This window comes from Anomaloglossus baeobatrachus, chromosome 3 (assembly GCF_048569485.1).
Source record: "Anomaloglossus baeobatrachus isolate aAnoBae1 chromosome 3, aAnoBae1.hap1, whole genome shotgun sequence".
Taxonomy (NCBI): Eukaryota; Metazoa; Chordata; class Amphibia; order Anura; family Aromobatidae; genus Anomaloglossus; species Anomaloglossus baeobatrachus.
Genome location: NC_134355.1, coordinates 231,288,374 through 231,308,394, shown reverse-complemented (window position 1 = coordinate 231,308,394; position 20,021 = coordinate 231,288,374). Strand labels below are relative to the sequence as shown.

The 20,021-nt window shown below is 43.5% G+C and overlaps 1 protein-coding gene across 2 annotated transcripts in view; it reads right to left on the bottom strand.

Annotated features, from left to right (window-relative positions):
• NUP133 (nucleoporin 133) overlaps nt 1–20,021 on the bottom strand; it is a 584,654-nt gene that overhangs the window by 427,036 nt on the left and 137,597 nt on the right. The window contains exons 6-7 of one of the 2 annotated variants that reach the window (XM_075339754.1): nt 17,087–17,257; nt 11,305–11,460 (exon numbers count right to left, since the gene is read on the bottom strand). In XM_075339754.1, coding sequence (XP_075195869.1) covers nt 11,305–11,460; nt 17,087–17,257 — 327 coding nt within the window. The remainder of the gene's footprint in view (nt 1–11,304; nt 11,461–17,086; nt 17,258–20,021) is intronic. The other variant, XM_075339755.1, reaches the window with a different exon arrangement.

Below are 20,021 nucleotides of genomic sequence, written 5' to 3'. Positions count from 1 at the left end.
CACATAAGAACAATAGTCTGGCTGAATGTTAAGAAACTTTAACCCATGAGAGTCCATGTCGTCACAAACGGGATCTCATCTGAACCTTTCCTATTAGAAAGGGAGACTAGACAGGTGTGTCCCTTGTTCCCAGAACTCTTTGCCCTTGCCATTGAGGCTTTAGCAATTAAGATCCGTTCTGACAGAATGATTGAGGGTATCCGAATTGCTGACCGGGTGGATACGATCTGTCTGTATGCAGACAATATGATTATATTTAAGGATGATGTGGAGCGGTCACTGCCTCGGGTTGTTGAGATTACAGAGGAGTTTACTAAATATTCCAGATTGGGCATCGATTGGGATAAATGTAATCTGATGTCCCTCGCTCGTCCCACTTAGATGCTTTATTTCCTCTATGCTTAGTCTCAGACTTTAAATATTTAGGCATCATTATCAAAAAAGATAGCAAACGCGACCTCTCATCTAATATATACCCCCACTGGCTAAACGTAAATTCCTGTTATGGGGTAAACTTCCTTTATCAGTCCCGGGGCGTATTAATTTGATAAAGATGATATTGTTCCCCAAATTTAACTATTTTCTCCAATACAGTGCAGTGTTCGTCCCCAAATCATTCTTTTCATCCTTAAATACGCTAATAACTGGATTTGTATGGTGCAATTGAAGACCCAAGCTTAAACTAACTACCCTCCATAGGTCAAAACAACTGGGAGAGACAGCATTGCCAAATTTCTTTTATTATTATTTAGCGGGCCAGTTAAAAGAGATATCCTCCTGGATGCTCGGCTCTGTCTTGCCTAATTCTTAGTCATTTGGATCATGCGGCGGGGACGAATTGTCTACTTGGTTTTCTGGAGATTGGGAGTGATCTGGAAGGGGAAGTTGCTGCCCCCTTCATAGGCTGGTGCAGCAGGTGTGGAGGCAGGCAAAGAAGGCCCTACATTTTTCTGAAATTATAGCAGAAATGCCCCTATGGTAAAATACGTGTATTTCCCCACGCTATCGGATCACTAGTCTTCCGCATTCTGGAGTGAGCATGGTGTTTTCCATCTCGGTGAGATTTACGAGCAAAATGTACTGTTATCCTTTGACCAGATCCAATCCAAGTTCAATGTCACTAGGAGTCATTTTTCCAGGTACTTGCAGCTCAGAACGGAGATCCAGCACCACATGAGGGGGACTCCTGGGACCGTTTTCATAACCTCTTTTCCCTTGAGAGGGATACTTCAGTCCCAGGGCCAGAAGGGACTGATCTTCTCTCTGTATTCATACTTACTGTCCGCGGGAAATGAGTCCCACCCCTTGGCAGTTAAAGAAAAGTGTGGACTGCTGGTTCCGAATATGCAGAAGGATGACTGTGAGAAAGTTTTGGAATTGCCTACTAAGGTCTCCCCGTCAAGTAACAACAAAATGATCCAAATCAATATATTACACCAAGCATATATTACCCCACTGAGGTTGTTTAAGATGAAACGTCGAGACACGTCAGAGTGTCTGCTGTGTTATGGGGAGGACGCAGACCTCGAACAAATGATCTGGGGCTGCCCGGTAATCGCTGCCTGTGGCGTGAGGTGGTAGCGCTTCAGTCGTCCTTCTCTATACCTCTTGATCCAGTTCTCTGCCTGTTTGGAGTTCTGGACGAGGCAACCTGGTCCCATCACCACAAAATATTTCTTCAGGAATCCCCATTTACGGCCAGGAAACTTATTGCCCTGCAATGTATGGTCAGTTTGCCCTCCGACGGTGCGTGCATGGGTGGAGCTAGTAAATGCAGTGCTCCCTTATGAATGGACAGTGTATCAAAATAGAGGTTGCCCTGAAAAATATAATAAGGTCTAGGAGACGTGGAATTCCTCTCCTCTGACGCTACCTGCCTATGTGTAATAACTGTTTGGATTGCCTATTCGTTTTTTTTTTCCAATTTAAATTTTTATTTATTTAAAAGAAGAAAGAAAATACATGACAGTCAACCAACAAATCAATGAGGTATTATACAACGAGCCCTCGCAGTACATCAAAGCTGCAGGCTCAATCACAGTGCAATTGCAAGTATATATAAACATGGTTAACATGTTAAACCAAGAATTGTAGAAAAAAAAAGGATAAAAGAGAGAAAGAAGGCAGGGCGTGATTAGAGGGGTACAAGAAGGGGTGACCAAAGAGAGAGAAAAGAAGGGGGGGGGGGGGGGAGAAACTTGTTGGCCAGGTCTGGTATGTCATTCAGTGGGCAGAAACTAAGGAAAAAAGAAAAGTAGAGTATATGGCTACTGTAGATAACATAATATATGCCATGGGGTCAATTGTCCAGGAGATTAGGTCAGCGCACGGAACCCTGGGCCCGAAAGAATTGATTCCCACTGAAACCACTTAGTGGCTAACTCCGCAGATCGTCCTCGCGATCACCGTCTCCATACAGTGAATCACGTTCACCTCTAACACCCATTCCTCCAGGGTTGGTGGATCCGCCACTTTCCATTTCCGCGAGATTACTGTCTTGGCGGCCTGAAGGAGATACCCCAACAGGGATTTTTTGTAAATATTTTCCGATACGTTAAACATAAATAGTAAGGCTGCCTCGGGGCGTCTAGGGACTGTAATCCCCGTGACCTCCCGAACAGCCTCCAACACCCTCTCCCAGAAAGCCGCCAAGCTCGGGCAATGCCACCAAATATGGGACATGGTGCCCCCTTGTGCACTGCAGCGCCAACATGAGTCATCTATTTCCGGGCACCATGCGTGAAGCGATGCCGGGACCCTAAACCACCTAGAAAGAATTTTATAACTAGTCTCCTGCATCCTTGTGGCCACTATGGATTTGTGGGTAAGGCGGAAGCATCGCTCCCATTGGTTCCCAGGAAACACCTGATTAAGCTCGGTCTCCCAAGCTGCACAGAAACGGGGGGGGGGGGGGGGGGAACCTCTCCGCCTCGCATGTCAATCCCATAGATCTTCGAAATAGCATGTCTAGTAGTGTATGCTGTGCTGCAAAGGTTTTCAAAGGGATTTAGAGGAGAAGACTAGGCCGAGGCAAAGTCTTGTGAGGATAGGAAATGTTTTAATTGGGCATATTCAAAGTGAAACAGAGTTTTGAAATTGTGGTTCCCTACAATCTCCGAGAGTGATAGAAGAACCCCACCCGGAGCCACCTGCCCCAATCTCAGGAGGACTCTGTTTCGAGCTTCCAAGAAAATTGTTGGACGACGCACCCAGCAGAAAGTCGGGATTATCTGTCAGAGGCATTAAAGATCCCGAGGGTTGAAGCATACAAATACACAATTTTATGGAGTGGACTGTTTTTAGTGTTTGTTTAGTGCTATAAGACATCCCAATCTTGTGTCTCGTGAGCAGTGGCCACGTCCACGGCAGGGTTAGCATTGAGAGGGGGCACAAGTCATGAGCTAGATGGACCCATGATTTCGACCCTAAATTGTGCAGAAGATCTAGAATCCTGGCATGGGCAGCCGCCAGGTAATATCGCCGACAATCAGGCAGCCCCACACCCCCGGCTCCTTTGGTCCTGGTCAGGACGCTACTCCCAAGACGGGATCGCCCCTTAGACCATACAAACTGGTTGAATAAACGCTGCATCTTTATCCAGAAGGACGCTGGAACATGTACCGGAACCGTCTGCAAAAGGTACAGCAATCTGGGCAATGCCGTCATTCTAAGGGCGCCAATCCTTACGAACCACGAGAGGGTGCCCCGATGCCAGGAAGCCAGATCCTTCTCAAGTTTAGACAAAAAACTTTGGAAGTTTAATTGGGAGAGCCTGGATATATCGGATGGGATGGTGATGCCCAGGTATCCAATACTGCCATGGGGAGGCCACTTAAAGGGGAATTTTGGTTTTATGGCGTTAACTATTGTCTGAGGAAGAGAGATGTTCAGGGCTTCTGATATATCGAAATTAATTTTAAAATTCGACCATTTACTGAATCGGTTCAGTTCCTTCATCAAAGACGGGAGAGAGGTAAGTGGGCTTTGTATATATATGAGGAGGTCATCGGCAAGAGAGGCATATTTATATTCCCGATTAGAGATTTTAATTCCCTGAATATCGGGGTTAGCGCGAATGGCCGATAGATGTTCCATAATCAAGATATAGAGCAATGGGGACAGGGGACACCCCTGTCTGGTCCCGTTATGAATAGAGAAGGGCCTCGACAGGGTGCCATTATTTTTAAGACGGGCAGTCGGGGAGCGATATAGGGCCATGATTTTTGAGGAAAAGATGGGACCAAAACCAATGTGGGATAATGTCTGTGAAAGTGATTGCCAGGAGAGTCTATCAAAGGCCTTTTCGGCGTAATGATAATAACATACAGGGGAGTTTTTGAGCGCGTGCATGGTGGATTAGATCTAGGGTCTTAAGGGTATTGTCCCTTGCCTCCCTACCAGGAACAAAGCCCACCTGATCTAAATGTACCAGATCAGGTAGCAGGGGGTTAATTCTGTTAGCGAGGAGTTTAGCGTAGATTTTTAGATCGACATTAAGTAGCGAGATCGGTCTAAAACTACTACACGCAGTGGGGTCCTTTCCAGGCTTACGGAGTAGAGCGATATGTGCCAATGTGGAGTGGGGTGGGAACGGGGTATCGTTCGATATAGAATTAAATGATAGGAGCATTGAGGCTATGTGCCCACGCTGCGGAAAATGCGCGGATTTTGCCGCGGATTTCTCGCGGAAAAGCCGTGGATTTTCCAGAAATCTGCAGCACAGCTACTCCCCAGCCATTTCTATGGCATTTGGGAAATGCTGTGCGGAAATCATGCGGATTTTCGTGCGAAAAATCTGCAGAATGTCAATTATTGTTGCGGATTTCTCCACAGGGTCCCATATACTTACCTGCCTTGATAGAGACCAGAGTCACATTCTCCGTCTGGTGTAGCGGCGGCAGCGCGGTGGATCCAGCCAGGTACAGGAAGGAAGAGGTGGGCGGGGCCTGCACGAGCTCCGGTCATGTGACAGCCGGAGCTAGTTCAGGCCCGCCCACCTCCAGCACAGTGAACCAGACGCTGCCTGACAGTGACCCGGCCGCCGGAAAGCGAGGTGCTGCATGATGGAGGTAAGTATGAGCACCCCGATCACTGCAGCACTTGTTCTGCATTGAGGATGCAGTGCCAAAGCCATGGTACTGTATCCTCAATGCAGAATGCCCGCACCATATCCGCACGACATTCCGCTGTATATCCGCAGCATTGAAACAGAGAAAGTTCTGTTGCGGATTTCTGGGAGCACCTGCGGAATGTCTTGCGGATATATCCGCAGGACAATGTCCCCGTGGGCATATAGCCTTAGGGAGCTAACTGCTCCGCAAAAGCTTTGTAAAATTTGGCAGGGAACCCGTCTGGGCCAGGACTTTTATTACCGGGCGTATCACGAATTACTGCTAGAATATCTTCTAATGAAAAAGGGCTCTCCAGTTCCGCTACCATAGAACCATTGATAGGTTTAAATGGGGAGGGCATTGTATGGGTTGAACCATCCCGCTCAGGAGAATCGGGGGTCAAGTTGTAGAGTTTAGAATAAAAGGCATGGAACTCACTAGAGATGTCAGGAGTGGCAAAGAGCAGCTCACTGCGTGGGTTCTTGATGCAGGGAATTAAAGTGTGGGCCCTCCCCTCCCGCAGAGCGTTAGCCAGCAACCTGCCTGGCTTGTTTCCAAATTCATAAAACTTCCCCCTCCCCACCTGCAACAAACGCTGATATGAAGAGTCCATTAACTTCTTAACCTTCAATCTAGCCTGCAGAAGGGCTTGTAAAGTTGTGGCTGATAAGGCCCGCTTGTGGATGAGCTCAAGTTCAGAGACTTTGTTGAGAGCTACTAACATATCCTGGGCTTTTTTTTTTTGATACGAGATCCATGTTTTATGAAAATACCTCGTACGACCCACTTTAGTGCTTCCCACTTATAAGTGGGAGCTGTGTCGTCGGTAGAGTGATCCTCCAGAAATTGAGAAATGGAGGTCTGTACGTCAGAGACACACAGCTCATCCAGCAGCAGCGACTCATTAAGCCTCCATGACCCTGTGGGAACCGGTAGGGAGGGGATTGTGACCGTGCAATAGACCGGAGCGTGGTCCGACCACAATATGTTTCCTATCCCAATGTGGGGAACCCATGGGAGAGCATTATGTTGTATGAAAATATGATCTATGCGACTATGAGTCTTGTGAGTGGGAATAGAAGCTATAGTCTCTATCAGATGGGTGTTTCAGTCTCCATGTATCAAATAATTGTAGGCGCAGAAGGGCTTTCTTAATACATTTGATGGTGGAGTAAGGAACGCTTGATTTCCCTTTGGAATTATCCAGTGTAGGATCAAGGGTGGCATTAAGGTCGCCACAAAGGATTGCTGTACCCCGGATAAGGGGAATCGCAGTATTAATGAGGTTGACAAAAAAAGTTGTCTTGCCTCTGATTTGGGGCATATACATTGATAATTGTTAGGGTATGATTCCCAGCAATTAATGAGAGAATAATAGACCTGTCCATATTGTCCGATGTACAGTTTAATATTTGATGGGGGAAGGACTTATGAATGGCAATTGCCACTCCTTTAGAGCAGGAATCAGGGTTGTCTGAAAAGAACCAGGTAGGGTAGTATTTGTTTTTCAGGGAGGGGGCATGACCTTGTTTAAAATGGGTTTCCTGAAAGCACACTACCTTTACCTTACGTTTATGAAAATGGTAGAGTATCTGTGACCGCTTCTCCGGGACATTGAGACCCCTGGCATTAAAGGAGGCAATAGTCAGGTTAGCCATCTGTAAGAGAATAAGAAATTAGTGAAACCTGAGATATAAGATTTGACTAAGCCAGCCCGGCCATTGTGAACAGGAGAGAGGGGGACCATAAAGTATAAACAACAGGGAGAGTACAGAAGCAAAGACAAAAAAAACAGGAGGAATAGTATCCCTGCACAAAACTCTAATTCGGAACAACAGCTCCTGGGGAACATATCCGCCACATGTCGGCAAGACAGAGGGTCCCAACCTATTTGGGGGAGAGAGAGGTCAGACATAACCAGGTTTAGCTCTAATATACACGATAAATCTTAAAATTAACCACAATCACCGGCAACGATATTTGGAAAAAACTTTGAATGATATGGGCAATTAGCAAAAAAATAGACAGTATTACAACACGTAAACGTCAATTGGCTTATTTAACTGGGGTCAATACACAATGCGCAGTCCAGCGCATCCACCGCACCTATCTAGGTCACTGGATATGTCCAGATCTATGGCCACGTTCTCCTCTCGGGGGCAGACCCCGGGCAGGACCAGGAAGGGAGGACAGTCCAGAGGAGACGTCACGTCCCCTCGGGGCCCACGGTTGCAGGAGGGTGGTGGGCCATTGAGAGATGGAGATTGAAGGTAAACCCAAATTTGAAGTGAATGAAGGGATGTCCTCCGGGGATCTCAAGACTCAACACCGTGAGTCCTTTTGCACCGCCAGGGAGAAAGGAAAACCCCATCGGAACGGGAGGCCTCTTTCTTTTAGGACATCCAACAAAGGCTTGAAGGTGGCCCGCTGGGCAAGTGTGTGTCTTGAGAGGTCGGGCATGATACGAATGGTAGAACCGTTATATGATAGATTCTGTCTCCTCCGTGCTGCCTGGAGGATTGCTTCTTTTGCGGCAAAGAAATGTACCCTGCACACAACGTCCCTTGAGCGAGGATCCCCCAGGTCCAACGGACGCAATGCCCTATGAGCTCTATCAAGTTCAAGGGGGGCGCCAGGTGGTCGTTTCAGCAATTAAAGATTGACGTAAGAACCGAGGGAATATCAGGTGCGGCAATTGACTCAGGCAGGCCTCTAATGCGTAAATTGTTCCTTCGGTTTCTATTCTCCAGGATCTACATGTTGTTGGAGGGCAAATAATTGCTTAGAATGACCTTGCACTGTAGGTTGGAGAGATTGAATGGTGACCTGAGACGCTGATTGTTGGTTTGCCAAGCCATCCACCCTATGGGTGAGTGACGAAAGGTCCATTCGTAGCTGGGCAAATTCTTGTTTACATTCCGCCACCACCTGATTAGCCAAGGCTGCTATGTCATTTTTAGTGGGTATTGCTTGTAAGAGGGACCGCAGGTCTGCCAGAGATGCTGGGCGGTCCTCGCCTATTGAAGTAACTGAAAAAGACGCTGTGGGGTGCATACGCAGAGATTCCTGCAGGACTGGGCCATATATTATTTGTGGACCATGAGGGGTAGTTGCGCCACCTCCGACATGTGGCACAGCGGTGATTTGTAATGGGGGACTCCCAAGCACCATGGTGCCCCCGACCGGGGAATCCTGAGGAGATCCTCTTTGGCTGCCGCCCGGTCCTGTCGGGCTGTCCGCCCAGGAGGAGCCCGTGGACCATTTTGCTGAGGGGTTAGGGGAAGATTCTTTCGTGGGGATCTCCCAGGGCTGATCAATGCACTCCATTGGGGCACGGGGTCCCTCCCCACCACAAGCACACGGAGATAAGGGTAGCGTCATAGGCAGCAGGAGATTGGGGTTGGCATAGGGGTCAGGGGCAGATTGATTACTAACAAGCTCTATGCCGATTCCCCCTAGGCCCCCCCGCGGTACCTGCAGAGCATGAGGGCATGCACGAAGTGGTGAAGGGACGCCTGCCTCTGACACCACCCTGCCGCTCGTAGCACCCGTGGAGGTATCCGTTGCCCAGTGCGCACTTGCGATCTTCATTTGTGACGAGTGAGCCTGCAGGGGTGCAGTGATGACAGCAGCCTGCACCTGTGTCACTCTCCGTGGAGATGCAGGGCCCACGGTTGCGCCCGGGCTTGCTACAGGTGAGGCCAGTTGTTGAGGTATGTGGAGGGCCTCAGATCCAGACCGGTGCCCAGGCCTCACATTAGCAGGGAGCATAGCGGTCTGGGAGATTACCGCGGGCAGCGCTCCTTTCAGGACTGAGGCAGGCGGCGTGCGGCGGCCATCTTGGAATGGCGTCTGGGGCTTGCAGTCCCGTCCTGTCTTCTCCACAGCTGCGGGCAGAGGCCCTCCCGAGCCCTGGGGAGTTCCGACCGCCGCACCGCTCCGCAATGTGTCCCCCTCACTCACGGGTCTGGATGCAGAAATGTTGAAACCAATCTCCCTCTCTGGGTCTGGATACAGTGTCAGACCTGGATCTCGAGAAGGGGTGAGATATGCCCCGTTGTCTTGCTGGGAGGTGGAGAGTCGTGTTGGGGCACGGGGCCCAGTCTTTTTACCGGAGTTTTTGCCTATTTTGTAGACAAATGCCGGTGTTGTGGAGAGATATAGAGAGGAGCTCAGGGACGCAGCTTCCTCATCCAAGCATGTCCGGCTCCGCCCCCCCCCCCGCCTATTCGTTTTTATATTGTAGTAAATATATTATTGTCTGGTATTCAAGTTGAATGTTCCTTGCTTGACCCCTATGGCAGAAATGGTCACTGTGATATTGTTATTATGTGTTCTGTGTTTTTTCTTTTGCTCTTTGTGTCTCATTAAGGTACATATGCACCCCATGTACCTGGAATATGTTCATCTCTGTACAGAATCATTTTAAAGTTTCACATGTAAGCACTATACATGTTCTTATCTGTACCTGGTTGATCTCTGTTATTTAATAAACAAGTTAAAAAATAAGAAATGGCACCAAAATTTATCACACAATTTCTGCTAAACGTGGAAATACCTGTATGTATTTGTATAGTACTGCTTAGCCACATTGCAAGACTCAGGAGGGAAGGAGTGTTATTTCCTAAAATAGTTTGCGGACTCCATATACAGATTTCCTAAGTGCCAGAACAGCAGAATACAACTTCAAGAGTTTTCATTTTGGAAATTACACCCCTCTGAGAATTTATCTACAGGCATAGTGAGGATTGTGATTCCACTACAGTAATGTCAAAACATGTGAAAGCTAAGTGTCGAATAGGCAAGCTGTGGGGCTCAAAAGGAGGGGGGGCATTTGCATTTGCAAGTGCAGAATTCAATTTTGTTTTTGCTAAGACCATGTGTTACCACCAGAGAAACCTCTCATATTTCCATTAACAGATGACAGACCTGAGTAGGAACTTATTTTTTGGTTGATTGAGTCAAAGCTTTATTGAGGACATTTTACATAAAATTTTGTTTCACATTTACCCTGAGCTCTATGATTACCACTTATAGTGGGAATTTCCATCTATATATCCAAATTATGCGACTCAGATGAAACCATTAATGATTCCATTCAACTTTTAAGCATTGTCCTTTTCAGAGGTGCACAAAACGGAGGTTGTACGCAATTTTATGCACCACAGAAAAGACAGATACTGCTGGATCATAGGACAGACTAAAACCAAAGTAACTCAGTGTGCATTACTTTAGGGAATTTTGCAGGATAAGTTGAAGGGTTTTTTATACCCTTTTTGAGCAAATTTTTTGATCGCTTTCTATTCCAATGTTTGGTAGGCGGAATGAACAAAAGCCAGCAATTTAGGAATTGTTTTTTTGTTATGGCATTCACAATGTGGTAAAATTTATAAGACAGCTTTATTCTTTTTGTCAGTACGATTACAGCAAAACCACACATTAGTTTATGTTCTGCCAGTTTTATACAATAAAAACAATTTTATAAAAAAAAAAAAAATTGTTTTTTTTCCCCCCAACAACAGAGCTTAGCGAGGGCTTGTTTTTTGCAGAACAAGATGACATATCCAGTGATACCATTATTATTTACATGAGACTTTTTGATTGCGTTTTATTCCACTTTTTGTTGCCACTTTTTTGATATTCACTGAAAAGGATTAACTAGTGTGACAGTTTTATAGATTGGGTCATTCTGAAAGCAGCAATATCAAATGTGTACTTTGCTTATTTTTGTTTCTAAATACATTTATGTATTTAATAGCATATTTTTTTCAAATCTTCGTTGTTATTTTCTTTTTTTTTTTTTTTACCTAGTCCCATGATGGGTCATCAACTTTCCCTGGTTTCATTGCTGGTCTAATACTATGCAAAGTATTATATTAGTGCAACGCACACAGAAAGGAGGTGTGTCAGGTGCTGCTCAAGGTTAGGCTAAAGGCCTGGGTGACACCGTGACCATTATTCGGCCTGGGGTAACCATGGACAACATAAACAGCTATCAAAACGTTGATGAACTTGATTTCCCATAGCCTGATATCGAATTTCGTTGTCATCAAATTGCAGAATTTATATCTTGACTAATTTTTCACATGAATCTTTTAGAGTTCCAATGTCTGATTTTTTAAGTGATTTAAGTCATTTTTTGAGCAAAGTACCATTACATTCAAACAAATATGAATATAAAATATAAGGTTACCCATATGGCATCAGAGATGTTTTCCTTCAACACTCGGCTCATGTCCCAAGTTAGAACATGAGTTTCGGAGTTATCATCCATATCCCACTTATTTATGTTGTTGTTGGTAAGCGTGTAAAAGCTATCTCCTTTATCGTACAGCACGCTCAGAAGCTGCTAAACAAAAAGCAAAATAAAAACAAAAAGTTAGGAAGTTAGGGATGGACACAAGTTTTTAATGGCACATTAGAAAAGATTCATGTTTTATAAAGATTTCTGCCATTAATATCATACACAAAGCTGCCATTTTCGTCTGAAAACGCTAAACTGTAAGTAAAAGTGGGTCAGTTGTTGCCTGAATGTTGGAGAAAATTTTTGGCACAAAGTTAACCCCTTCATCCCAGGCAATTTTCCATTGTTTTTTTTTTTTTGCTCCCCTTCTTCCAAGAGCTGTAACTTTTTTTTTTCCGTCAATCTTGCCATTTAAGGGCTTTTTTTTTGCAGGACGAACTGTACTTTTAAATGAAAACATATGTTTTGCCATATAGTGTACTGGAAAAACAGCAAAAAAATTTCAAGTGCAGAAAAACTGCAAAAAAAGTGCTGAATTCAACATAAGTTTTTGAGATATTTTATTCACAGTTTTCACTACTGTATATGGTAAATGTGTTGGTGTGATGTCTCAGGTTGGTATGAGTTCGTAGACACCAAACATGTATAGTTAATCAAATAAACTCAGACATCTGGAAGTTGTATGCCCCAGAATATAAGAACCACCTTATTACTAATAAACTCGAAAAAAAAACTATTTTATAATTAATTTTTATTGAAAAATACAAAAAAAACCCCCCAAAAAACCCCGTTTATTGCATTAAGATCATTACACACTATGGTGTTAAATCTAATAGCATATCAAGCACATAAAGTCCAAAAGGGGCCAGGACAGAGAGTGAGGACACCGGTAAAAAGCCCAAAAATGCAGAACTGGACATCAGAGCCTTCACCTGCCAAATCTATATATGGGTAATGGTAAACATTCAATATCGCAACAGGTGTATAGAACTGTGGACAAAAAGCGCAAATAGGGTATTACCCCAATAATATGGGGTGAGGGAAGGGGAGTCAATACTCACCAGATGGAGTTGTGCAAGTCACAACCCCTTTGACAGCATGTAAAACGTAAATCCAGGCAGCAGCCACCCGACGGCAGATAACAGAGAACGGTGGAGATAGGTGATAATGCCGCGCCACAGATCACTCCAGGAGCAATAAGATTAACGTATCTTTATTGGCATAGGTCTACGCGTTTCAGGAGTAACACTCCCTTCCTCAGGACCGTGAAGAACCAAGAGACATCAAATCTAAAATGGTGTCCACTCACATACATTAAATAACTCCATTGACGTCACAGGGACCATCCCCCATGAAAAAAACGAGCGGGAAGATCACGTTGCACTGAAAAAACATGACATCATATACACATTTGCATATGCTAGACAAGACACATTGTGAGCAAAAAACATTTAGAAAAAATTAATTAAAAACATGTGGCATATCTACAAGTAAAGCAATGTGAAAAAAAGGCAATAATCAAAGCTAAACCTTTGTCGGCCCAAAAAATATGCAAAAAATGAATAGAAAGTGAAATAAAGATCAATGAAGGAATAATGTGCAGATAAAATATGTGATAAAAAAGTGTGATAGTTGTATGTATCACTCATACAGCTAGGGATTAGAACTCCCACAAAATAAGCCAGGAAAACAGAAATAAAGAAACCCTCACGATCCATTGTCGCTATCGCGGCACAAGTGAATACATTACAACCACTAAGGTGCTATCAACCAGTAAAAAATGTGAAATAAGGGCTGTGAACCATTTGACAGGTTGTGAAAGTCTATACTAGAAGCGGCCGAGGAAGTGACAGATGGAACCCACTATCGGCAGTGTGTGATAAATACGTGTGATAATTGTATGTATACTTCATACAACTGGGGATTAGAACTCCCACGGTATAGCTAAAAAACAAAGAAGGACATGAAGAAACCCTCACTATCCATTGTCGCTATCGCGGAATAAGTGAACACATTATAACCCCTAAGGTGCTACCAAACAGTAGAAAATGTGAAATCGGGACTAAGAAGCATTTGACAGGTTGTGAACGTGTATACTGGAAGCGGCCGGGAAGAAGGCAGATGAAACCCACTATCGATAGTATCCCACCAGCTACAGTTCACGGGAGTTCAGTAGCGTGGGAAAAAGATCCAGTGCGCCTGCGTCCGAGAGCTAGCAGGTCAAATAAGTTCAGGACCGTGGGAACTAGAACAGAGCGCATGCGTCTCTGATAAAAAAGCAGCCCAGTATCAATCCTATAGTAAAGAGTGCTCATACGGCTAAATCATGCAAATAGTGTGAAAAACAAAGTGTGGATAGGAAATCCGCAATAGAAAAAATAATGATCATAATCAAATAATCTCTAGACAACCCATCGTGCCTCACATCAACCCCGCAATTAGTGGGCATGAACTTTGTCAGAAAAAAGTGTATGTGTACATGTATGCATGCTGCTCCCATGTTGGACCAGACCACGGGCAATGCCGCTAGTCCAGGGAGCCAGAGCCTAGAGCACACATACAAAAACCAATATAAATAATGCTCAAAGATACAGACTATAAACAAATTAAAATGACAAGTAAAAACAACAATAAAAAGCCTATGCACTATTAGTCAAAAATAAAAAATATAGATAAAATCCATATATAAGATTTTAAACGGGGAGTCCCTAAGGTAACTCCTTAGATTGGTAACGTGTGGCCTCATCGTGTAGTCAACATATGCTGCTAAATTTTCTGTGAGGGATCCTATTCCCGAAATAATAGGTCGGCCAGGGGGGTTGACTAGACATTTGTGAATCTTCGGGAGATGATAATAAAATGCCATAGTGGGATTCCTTCTTTCCAGGAATTTAAATTCATTTTTATTGAGAATTCCATTATTTGCTGCCTTTTTAATAAGTGTATGATACTCTGTGATCGAGTTGTGGTATTCAGCAATATTAACGATTCTATAGTGTTCACTATTAGAAAGCATTCTCATCGCTTCCTTAATGTAGTCGACTCTATCCTGTAATACAATCCCCCCACCCTTATCAGCATTGCGGATAATGAGGTTACAGTTATTCTTTAAAGGAGAGGAGTGCCTCCTTTTCCTCCCTAGTGAGATTATTCTTATGAGGGTTCGTGTTCTTGTTATTAATAAGCCGTTTAAAATCTTATATATGGATTTTATCTATATTTTTTATTTTTGACTAATAGTGCATAGGCTTTTTATTGTTGTTTTTACTTGTCATTTTAATTTGTTTATAGTCTGTATCTTTGAGCATTATTTATATTGGTTTTTGTATGTGTGCTCTAGGCTCTGGCTCCCTGGACTAGCGGCATTGCCCGTGGTCTGGTCCAACATGGGAGCAGCATGCATACATGTACACATACACTTTTTTCTGACAAAGTTCATGCCCACTAATTGCGGGGTTGATGTGAGGCACGATGGGTTGTCTAGAGATTATTTGATTATGATCATTATTTTTTCTATTGCGGATTTCCTATCCACACTTTGTTTTTCACACTATTTGCATGATTTAGCCGTATGAGCACTCTTTACTATAGGATTGATACTGGGCTGCTTTTTTATCAGAGACGCATGCGCTCTGTTCTAGTTCCCACGGTCCTGAACTTATTTGACCTGCTAGCTCTCGGACGCAGGCGCACTGGATCTTTTTCCCACGCTACTGAACTCCCGTGAACTGTAGCTGGTGGGATACTATCGATAGTGGGTTTCATCTGCCTTCTTCCCGGCCGCTTCCAGTATACACGTTCACAACCTGTCAAATGCTTCTTAGTCCCGATTTCACATTTTCTACTGTTTGGTAGCACCTTAGGGGTTATAATGTGTTCACTTATTTCGCGATAGCGACAATGGATAGTGAGGGTTTCTTCATGTCCTTCTTTGTTTTTTAGCTATACCGTGGGAGTTCTAATCCCCAGTTGTATGAAGTATACATACAATTATCACACGTATTTATCACACACTGCCGATAGTGGGTTCCATCTGTCACTTCCTCGGCCGCTTCTAGTATAGACTTTCACAACCTGTCAAATGGTTCACAGCCCTTATTTCACATTTTTTACTGGTTGATAGCACCTTAGTGGTTGTAATGTATTCACTTGTGCCGCGATAGCGACAATGGATCATGAGGGTTTCTTTATTTCTGTTTTCCTGGCTTATTTTGTGGGAGTTCTAATCCCTAGCTGTATGAGTGATACATACAACTATCACACTTTTTTATCACATATTTTATCTGCACATTATTCCTTCATTGATCTTTATTTCACTTTCTATTCATTTTTTGCATATTTTTTGGGCCGACAAAGGTTTAGCTTTGATTATTGCCTTTTTTTCACATTGCTTTACTTGTAGATATGCCACATGTTTTTAATTAATTTTTTCTAAATGTTTTTTGCTCACAATGTGTCTTGTCTAGCATATGCAAATGTGTATATGATGTCATGTTTTTTCAGTGCAACGTGATCTTCCCGCTCGTTTTTTTCATGGGGGATGGTCCCTGTGACGTCAATGGAGTTATTTAATGTATGTGAGTGGACACCATTTTAGATTTGATGTCTCTTGGTTCTTCACGGTCCTGAGGAAGGGAGTGTTACTCCTGAAACGCGTAGACCTATGCCAATAAAGATACGTTAATCTTATTGCTCCTGGAGTGATCTGTGGCGCGGCATTATCACCTATCTCCACCGTTCTCTAATATCGCAACAGGAGCACAGGTACATATAGCTAAAACCAATATAAGGAAATCCACACTATTAAGCAGAGACACTAGGTAACGCTCAAACAGCAAATAACAACCTTAGTGTGCCTGTCTGTTCCAGCGGTATAATAAAGTCACCGTCCTCCAGACTTACCCATATTAATCAAATGTGAGGCTCAGATGCCGCGTCCCATCCCTCGCCCGACGCACATTTCGATGTAATCTTCTTCGGGGGCCATAAAATAAAGATTACATCAAAACGTGTCCAGTTACGCCCTTTTGGGCTTTTTACTGGTGTCTTCACTCTCTGTCCTGGTCCCTTATGGACTTTATGTGCTTGATATGCTATTAGATTTAACCCCATAGTGTGTAATGATCTTAATGCAATAACATTTTCAATAAAAATAAATTAATTATAAAACAGTTTTTTTGAGTTTATTAGTAATATGGTGGTTCTTATATTCTGGATCATACAACTTCCAGATGTCTGAGTTCATGGGATTAAGTGTATGTATAGGGAGTGACCCGATGATTTAACAATGAGGTTACAATTTTCTCTTGCTTTTGTTACCAAACATGTATAGGTTTACTTTCATCTAAGAGGTTACATTTTTTTTACAAGTTTGTCCAAAAAAAGTGGCGCACTTATGCACCATTTTCCGAAACCCGTAGCGTTCTCAGTTTACGAGATCTATGGCTCAGTGACTGCTTATTTTATGCGCCTCGAGCTGACGTTTTTAACGGTACCATTTTGCGCAGATGCTACGTTTTGATGGTCTCATCATCATTATTTCAGTAGCTATCTGCTTCTGGCAAAAATAAAATAAATCTTGTTTTATGACAAAAGGAATTTTGAGCAAATTTGCTCTGATGTCTTGTTTACCAAAATAGATCTAGATATATCAAGGCTTAACACAGTTACTATCCAGCGTAGTGCTAAGAGATCAAGGGTTAACTCTGTAAAATGTATTACCAAAACTTACCGATGATTCTATTGAAGGAGATAAAATACCAAAAAGTGTGGATACTCTTCGGCCAATCCCAGAGAGCATGCCTTGCCCCTGCTGCAAATATCGTTGGCAGATCTTTCCGGAAACATCTGGCATTAAACGAACATGAATGTTCTTTGAAGATGATAAGATAAAACTGCCAGCCTGGAAATTAACAAAGAAAATGTTTTTTTGTTTTATTTTTACTTCTTAATCTTGGTTAGAGAGAAGACTAGGCTTGTACCAATGAATCGGACATAGAATCTGACATCTGGATAACACATACATACATGATTCTCAGACTTTAGTTTAAAGGGGTTGTCTGGTCTGAATTGACAAGTCTGCAGTCACTCTAGGAGTCACTATGTGACTGCAGACTTGTGACTCCTCACATCGCACACACTATGCACTGTGAAGATTCTCCTGTGTCAGGCTATGAGTATGTGATCTGCATACTCCCTGCCAGACTCCGACTTAGATGGGCGCATGATAATGTCAATAACACCGTTCAAAACAACCACTTTTTTCATTAAAAAAAAAAAGTCCACATCCGGCTATGGAAAAATAAAAAACGTATGAGGTGGCCATATTTTGACCATCTTTTAATTTATCTTCATGATTTTTCACAGCTAGACTAATTTTCTTATTTTATTACTATTCGGATTTGGTTTACTAACTACTTTCCAGTCATATATTATTACTTCTATTTCTACCTTTCTGCTGACAATTCTTTTTCTGCTATACAAGCTTCTGGCAGAGGAATGTATAATATATATTTAGATATTGTGCTCTCTTGGGGGCATATATTGTGAAATTTTTTTGCCATATATGCAGGGCTCTGCAATGACTTACCAAAATTATTGTTTGGAGTCAACATTTCAACTAAGTTTAAAAAGGAACATGTCATTCAGTGTGAATGCACAAAGCCACAGGTATGCGCAAGATTTGCAGGCGCTCGCGGTGATGCCGGCTCATGGAAATCATGTTAACATGGAAAAAGGGCGACTAGCCTGAGGAAACGAACGGCCCACGGTAACAGGCCTGATTAGCATAGGTACAGCCGAGATTATAAATCCTTTATTTAAACATTGATTTTAGTGAATAACCATATACAGGGCTGGTTAGGGAGGGAATTTGGGCATACAGATATGAATGCTGCTGGGTTGGAGGGCATAGGGGACCTGACAGGTTCCCTTTGAAGATTTGTCTTTTGAATACATTTAGAAAGAAGAAATGGCACTTCCTTGTAGGGATATGAAGAGAAATAGGGGTGCTCTTCAGGTTCCAAAGCCATACAATGTAATTAAACAAGGCACTCCCAAACTTGAAAGTGATGCAAGTTTATGCAATGTGCATGAAAAAATGTTTTCGGTCCACTACGGACCTTCCTTAGTTGCACATTAGTGGAGTGGACTGGAGGCATAGGATGGCGTGAGGCGCGGTATCCACCGCTGCATGGGCGCTGCACATTAAATAAACTTGCATCACTTTCAAGTTCGGGAGTGCCTAGTTTAATTACATTGTACGACTTTTGAATACATTTAAGGGGGCTTTACACGTTAGCGATATCGCTAGCAATTTCTAGCGATAGCAAGCGTGTAAGTACCCGCCCCCGTCGCGCATGCGATTGTTTGTGATCGCTGCCGTAGCGAACATTATCGCTACGCAGCGTCACACATACTTACCTGGTCGGCGGCGGCGCTGTGACTGCCGAACAATCCCTCCTTCAAGGGGGAGGGACGTTCGGCATCACAGCGACGTCACCGCAACGTCACTAAGCGGCCGGCCAATGAAAGCGGAGGGGCGGAGCTGAGCGTGATGTAAACAGCCCGCCCACCTCTTCCTTCTGCATTGCGGCCGGCGGCAGGTAAGGAGACGGTCCTCGCTCATGCGGTGTCACACATAGCGATGTGTGCTGCCGCATGAGCGATGAACCACAACGCTAAACAACCCTTACCGATTTTTGAGTTTGGGACGACCTCTCCATGGTGAACGATTTTCACCATTTTTGAGGTCGCCTAAGGTCGCTGGTAAGTATTACACGCTGCGATATCGTTAATGACGCCGGATGTGCGTCACTAACAACTTGACCCCGACGACAAAACATTAACGATATCGTAGCGTGTAAAGCCCCCTTGAGTCTTCTTAGTTTTAACCCCTTCAGGACATGATGATTTTTGAGTTTTTCATTTTCGTTTTTTCCTCCCCTTCTTCTAAGGGCCATAATTTTTTTTATTTCATAGCCACATGGACAAACGTTAGCTTGGTTTTGCAGGACGAGCTGTACTTTTGAATCACACCATTTATTTTACCACATATTGTACTGGAAAAAAATTCAAAGTGCGTTGAAATTGCAAAAAAAAAAAGGTGCCATTCCACAATGTTTTTAATTTACTATGTTCACTATATGGTTAAACTGATCTGCCATTATGATTCTCCAGGTCAGTACGATTATACAGTGACAAAACATATATAATTATTTTTTTTATTTAAGTGGTGGAAAAAAATGTTGCTTTTGTTGCCATTTTCCAAGACCCATAACATTTTCATTTTTCGGGCTCTGGGGCTCTGTGACTGCTTATTGTTTTGTGCCCTGAGCTGACGTTTTTACAAATAAGATTTTGGAGTAGATGTGATGTTCTGATCACCTCTTATTGCATTTTATTGCAATGTCGCTGAGATAAAGAAAGAAATTTAATTCTGGAGTGTTGATTTTTTTCTCTAGTTACACTTTTTAACGATCAGGTTAATTTATTTCATAGTTTGATAGATAGGACTTAAGGCCGCTTTACACGCAACGGCATCGCTAACGAGATGTCGCTGGGGTCACGGAATTCGTGAAGCACAGCCGCCCTAGTTAGCGACGTCGTTGCGTGTGACACATACGAGCGACCGCTAACGGTCCAAAATACTCACCACATCGTTGAAC